Source organism: Poecilia reticulata, linkage group LG9 (assembly GCF_000633615.1).
Source record: "Poecilia reticulata strain Guanapo linkage group LG9, Guppy_female_1.0+MT, whole genome shotgun sequence".
NCBI lineage: Eukaryota > Metazoa > Chordata > Actinopteri > Cyprinodontiformes > Poeciliidae > Poecilia > Poecilia reticulata.
In genome coordinates, this window is record NC_024339.1 from 18001513 (window position 1) to 18008031 (window position 6519).

The 6519-nt window shown below is 36.1% G+C and overlaps 1 protein-coding gene across 2 annotated transcripts in view; it reads right to left on the bottom strand.

Moving 5' to 3' along the window:
* The window catches only part of ipo11 (importin 11), a 114865-nt gene that overhangs the window by 88893 nt on the left and 19453 nt on the right, over positions 1 to 6519 (bottom strand). For both annotated transcript variants that reach the window (XM_008418338.1, XM_008418339.1), the window contains 2 exons: positions 4022 to 4154; positions 2607 to 2665 (listed from right to left, as the gene is read on the bottom strand). In XM_008418338.1, coding sequence (XP_008416560.1) covers positions 2607 to 2665; positions 4022 to 4154 — 192 coding nt within the window. The remainder of the gene's footprint in view (positions 1 to 2606; positions 2666 to 4021; positions 4155 to 6519) is intronic.

Consider the following 6519-nt stretch of genomic DNA (forward strand, 5'->3'; position numbering starts at 1 on the left):
CGTGCGTGCGTGCGTGCGTGCGTGCACAATTACTTCTCTGCCTATGAATATAAATAAAATCTGAGCTTCACAGTAAGAAAGAGAATCAATTTTATGTAGCCTGCTGTTGTAGCAGGTTAGCATGAGAAATTAGATGATAGATGGCGGGACTCTCTCTTTAATTCGGCATTAATGTTCAGCCACGAGGTCAATAGCAGTGTCATTAATCACACATCCCGAACCCCCATTTCAGCCAGCAACTAAAGGTCTTAACACTGTTAGTGTAGGAGAGGAAGGATCACAACTACGGCACAAATGACTTGGTGGGAGATGATAGAAAGCAGAGATTACAACAGCCATTAGTTATGATTCTGCTGGGATTTTCCATGAGTCAAAGAAACAACGTAGAAACCATCAGACAGAAAATTGTGCAGGTTAAAAGTGAAACTCACTCTGAAGTAAAATTCAATCAGAGTAAAACTTGGATTTGTTCATGGTTCTCCATGATGTTCCTCGATTGAGTTTGAGGCAAGTTATCAGTGTTGGGACTGGTGCTTATAGTGATGAGAACAAAGAATTGATGCTAAGCTAACACCTGCAATGGTAAAGCACTAAGATCCAGATAGAATGAAAAACAGTAAGAAAATTAATAGTAAAACATGGTACAGATTGCAAAAACTGAATATAAACAACTATGGTGTTATTGCAAATATATGCTTCTATAGTTCCCATTTTTAGGCTTTTAATAAGGACTGCAATATTATGAAAAATAATGACAATTTGGTCAGAGGTGAAATCACAAAGAATATTATTGCACAAAATTTAAGGCAGTTGGACAAATTAAGAGCAGCAAAATTGTTTTAATAATCTTGTTTTTGTTGATTAGTGTTTTTGGGTTTTTTGGAGAAGAAAATTAAATTAAGAAAATGTGATTAACTACAGAGGCTTAGCTTTAATTAACATGCCTGTTTAAGGGCGAAGCATAGAAACCAAAGTGTTTTTTGCTTGATATATTTTTGCTTCAATATTTTGGTGCTTGTTTAAAAAAATCAACCATAGGGAACTCATTTAACAGACTTAAAAAGAACTTGTCCTAGTGCTTTACCGTTTTAGCTTGCGTTAAAACTGTCTGATTATTTGCAGAGTAATTTTGTTTCCGCCGTGTGGTTTTCTATCAATGCATTTACTACTGTGATTGGAAAACAGCCTTCGGTTGTCTGAAATGATTATGTCATGTGTGAAGAGTCTTCTTACGAACAGCTTAATACTCGAGTCTCGAGAGTAAATGCTACAAACTACTGCCAGAGGGATGTGAAACAGCAGGCAGTTCAAGGAAGCAGTGACAAACAAAAGCTGATGGTTGCACTGCTTGTAGTTTAGAAGACTTCAATTTGAGCGCGCCGCACACTAAACAAATCAATACTGTACAATAAATGGAGGGCTGTGTATGTGTGAGGGGGATAACTAGTTAGTAGTTATTGTGTTCCACAGAAAATCACAGGACACACCAAGATAGCCATAATTATTTCTTCTCCTGGAAACATGATTCATCTTCAGAAATGCTTGAACAAGCTCCTGTGAAAAATGCTCCACCAAAAAAAGAAAAATAAAACTAAGGTAATATAAAACAGCAACAAGAAATATTTGGAAAGAAAGAAAGAAAGAAGAATATTCTTGGTTAATCAGATTAATTACACGTAATCGAGGATTGTATTAATTATTGGTTTAAATGAAGTGTTTCTGCAAACTTCAAAACTCAAAATTTCAGCCAAACAAAGTATAAGGTTTCATTTCTAATGTCAATTTTGAGAGGAAAACGCTTGGGAGAACAAGACAAGGAGAGACTCCAAGTTTTCAAGAGACCAGATACATCCGTTTCTTAAATGCCAGCTGAGAAGAGTCTGATAGAAAATATCTCCAGCAGTTAGATGTTGATCATCTGTTCAGGTCAGTATTTTACTCTAAGTGCAATAGGTTTTTATCAATATTTAATGACTGAGTATCTCTGATTTTTATTTTTTTTTATTTGTTTCCTTTTTGTCCTTCACATGACAGATGACTCCATAGGCTACTTAGAATTGCTCGTTTTAAATTAAATTAAGCCTCAGGTAAAATCTTTGAGATTTCGATTTTATAACAACTTCACAGTGTATGTCACAGTACACGTAAAACCTAAAGTAAAAAGTCTCTTACAATTACTTGCCTCTTTCAGTAAATACTAATCATTGTGGCTGCAATTTTTCAATCACAGAAACAAAAACGAAAAGGCAAATTTGGAGTTGGAGCTGAAAGGACAGCTATATTCTCTGACAAATTAATTAACTCACAGCTCTGAGGAAAACTGAAGCACATTCTGAGGATTATTTTAAACCAGATTTAAACTAAAATGAATTAACAGTTTAATGGAGTGGAACTTTCTTCCCACTGGGAGTGGGAGAAGAGCAAAAACCAAACGCCTGACTATTTAAGCCAAAACAAGGCTATAGGCACTTTCAATTATCATAACCCATCCATATTTTGCACAGTTTGATTGGAGCTATTTTTAACTCAGAACACTTACAGAAAGTGCAAGCTTCAGAAAAATGAGAGGTTCTAAAGCATACAGACTGAAATCACTCGCAGCTCACCATTACTTCCATATTCTGTTGGGGATCCTGAAATCCATGGACTGTCAGTTTGCGAAGTACTGAAAGAGGTGGACAAAAAAACTAAATCAGTATGCAGCATCATCGACAATTATAAATTAGGTCAGCAAACATCACCTCTTACATAGTGTTTCAAAAACTAGCTAAATACATTATGTAACTAATTTCACAACTTTTCTTGACAATTATACTCAGTAGTTAGTTTAATTAACGTAAATAAAATTACATGATACACGTGGCTCAGTGACTCAAAATTCTATTTTATTGTTCGTCAATATATTACTGCAACGTTTTCGAGATCACACTTCAAAAAAAAAAAAAAGAATTTAACACCTTACAGATTTCCGTTTTCACTGTACCATGATGATTAAATGATTGAAAGCAACTCAATATTAACCCGAGTAAATATAGGATGCAAATTAAAAGCAGCAATTCGAACCAACTCGACTGTAGATGGAAAAGTATTTGTCCTCCTACCCTAACCCATGACAGTAATAGCCATTATCAAAAGTTTGAGTAGCTGAATTGTGTTAATTCAGCCACACTGGACAGTTTTCGAGCAACAACAGCCTGTTTAAAGTCATGCCACAGTTTAGTGTGTTATTCTAATCCAGTGTTTCTTAATTCCAGTCCTCAGGGACCACCGCCTTGCATATTTCACATGTGGCTCTGTTCCAGAACACCTGATTCAAATGATTGCATGACGTTCTCTGCAGGCATCAAATGCTGCTGAAGCCTGTTAATCACCCACTGATTCAAGTCGGGTGTGCGGCAGAAGGGAATCAGCTAAAACATGCAGGGCTGTGGTCCCTGAGGACTGGAAATGAAAAAGACTGTTATAAACCATTCGGAGGTGGACACGCTGGCGTGCGGTGGACCATTCATTGTCCGATCAATTACAACAAGCTGGCTGGAAGAGAAGAAGCAAAGAAGCCCCAGAACATCACACTGACACCACCAAATAAACTATGGAGGCTCTGTAAACAAAATTGTCTTTGCACCACCAGATCGAAGACTTTTGTCATCCAGGTTTTAGTAGAAAAAGAGAAAAGTGATCAATCATACATATTAATAATTGAGCTTGTCTTAATTTATTATGTGATTTATTGCTTAATGTGACAGACATAACCAAGATGAACAACGTCTGATATAATTTTCTTTATCTGAGATTTTATGCTGGATCAGCTACGGGTGTGGCTTGTGAAACTGATCTAAAAAGGGGAAAAGTTGCTTAAAACAATTAATTCCAGATTCAACAAGGGGATAATTTACCATTTTTACTTAGGGTAAAGTGAGCTTGGATCATCTTTATTCCTTTATGTTTGTTTGAAACAAAAATACAAAAACAAATTTTCAAAGAACTGCATTTGGTCGTGTTTGTGGTTTGGAGCAGTTACCTTTAAGCGAGAGCAGAGTCCTCTCCAACGAGTTGAGCGCTGCAGCCTCATCTCTGGCACAGACTTGCTGCAGGAAGCAGTCGGTGTGATGACTCCACAGGGAACATGCAAAGCTGTAGATGCCCGATGCCAGCTGCCAACAATCATAATGACAGTAAAGTCAGTCACATTCACATAGCATTATCGTGGATTTAAGCAGGCATTTCATCCGTGCAACACAAGGGAAATTAATTAATGTTAATTATGTATGAGCATAACAGATTTGCATGTTTGTGAACTGCACCTGTAATACAGACTAATCCTGTTACTGATGCACTCCTGCCTACAAAGGGAAAGTGGAAGTTGTAAGAGGAGAGCTGAAAGCTCTTCTTCTCGATAAGGTCAATTTTTGAAGAAAATATATATTTTTTTAAATCTCTCAAGACTAAAAGTTTTTAATGCTTTAGTGATTGCCAAACAGAGTAAAAATAGCAAATCCATTAAATCTCTTACAATACCAAGAGTGACTCAACATTAAGGCATCTAAGTGAGTTAACACTGGAGCTAAGAAACATCAAGAATTGTTCAAATGTGAAATGACATTGAAATAAATAAACATTTATTCTAAGATGAAGGCAAACAAACCCAAGTGAAATCTTAAAACATTAAAACCTTAGAAATACAGTAAACATGCAACAAATTCTCAAAGAAAATAAGCTAAGGAGTCAGATGGGGAAAAATTAGATCCACTGGCTGTGTTGGAGATGAGAGCCTGCCGAAAATGAAATCCGTATTTTGACAGCACAGCATAGACTTTGATATATGTGGTACAGAAACAGCCAGACTGGCAAGTTTTCTGTTTAGAAAGACTTTTCAAGAGCTTCCCACTTTCAATTCCTCAGATCCCAGACTAATCCAATTTATGGAAGCTGAAAGAAATGAAGCAACATTGGGGGAAAAGAAATGACACATTATTCGCATCACTATACCAAAGCTTGGTTTGTATTCTTATTTCATCAACTGATATGCAAAAGGCTGCATTTGGCAGGGGACTTAAAACTTGATTTATAAAAATAAAAGGTACTTGTGGTTAGCTACATCTCATCTCATCTCCAATGATACATGGACAATAAGGATGCATTTATCCAGATGCATTTATTTATTTAAGACTAGGTAAATAAACGTGGGTTATTTATGATTATTTAATACCCATCATATGTTTCAGCTGGAGGCAAATAAAAAGACTGATCATGCAATGTATGTTTTTACCTAAATAAAATAGGCTCTTATGGTTCAGTAGAAGGCTTCTTCAAAAAACTGATTTCCTGAGATAAAAAAAACTGAGGTGTAATTTTGCACTAATAAATATTATCAAAGAACAAACAGAAACACTGTTAAAACCAAAAGCTTTGGGCTACAAATCATAAAATTTTTATTTACTGCAGACTGAAAGCTTTCAGCACTACAGTTAATAACAGATGGAAAATAACTTTATTTACATGGAAGGAAAACAATGATTAGAGCACCATTTGAATTCCAAATATTGGGTTTGGAAAATTACTGCAGAATTACTGAACATCGAAGAAGCCAACATTTTTCCACCTCTGGGTAAAAACATTCAGTTTTACACAAATAAAGCTATTAAAAAAAGAAACAAACCCAAAAATCAATGAAAAGACAAACAATGTTCTTCTTCATGCTGATTTTCTATTCGCCTCACACAAGCATCACCAAAGGAAACTGAAAAAATCATTTTATTCACCGCTCTTGCAAAGAAAAAAAAAAACCTCATCCTGTAGGATATTGGACCACAACCCCTATTTGAGAGCAAGGTTTACTAATACTGTGCTAACAGGAAAAAAAGATATCCGGCAAGTACTAGCCAGGTAGATAGACCCTGTTGATGAAAGAGGAAACCGAGGTTGTGAGGGTTGTTGAGAGCTGACAGCCTACAATAGCCAAGATGACCAGTGAAATCTACTGTTTTTAATTTAAAGCTGCGTTTAAGCTTCCTATAGATAAAATACATTCAGGTAAAGTTTATATGGGAATTTTACAAAAACTATTCAACCCAAAATGTCAGAAGGACTTCAAAGTGAAGTCAAGGCTTTTCCTTCATGTTAAAAGGGAGCTTCATTTGTAACACTGAGTGTTGCCAACTTTAAATGGAAAGTAGCAAAAGCCTCTGGAATGATGCTGTGCAATAATTAGCATATCCATTTTGCCATTGCATCCTATTTGCATTTTTTCCTGGTGACAGCCATTGTCAGCCTTTTACATCCGGTTGCTTCTGTGCTGCTCATATAGAGCATTTTAAAACTGCTGAATTCCCAATAAAGCTTTTTTTTTATTTGCATATTTCCCCCCTATTTCTGTTATCAGACACTGAAATGGGTCTGCAATATTGAGAAGCACCCCATTTAACACAAGTTAACCAAAAGCCCCCAACAAGTCATTTCTGAGCTCCTGTTTTGCAACTTATTAGAAAAAAAGTGATGCCAGCTGACAGAAGACAAACT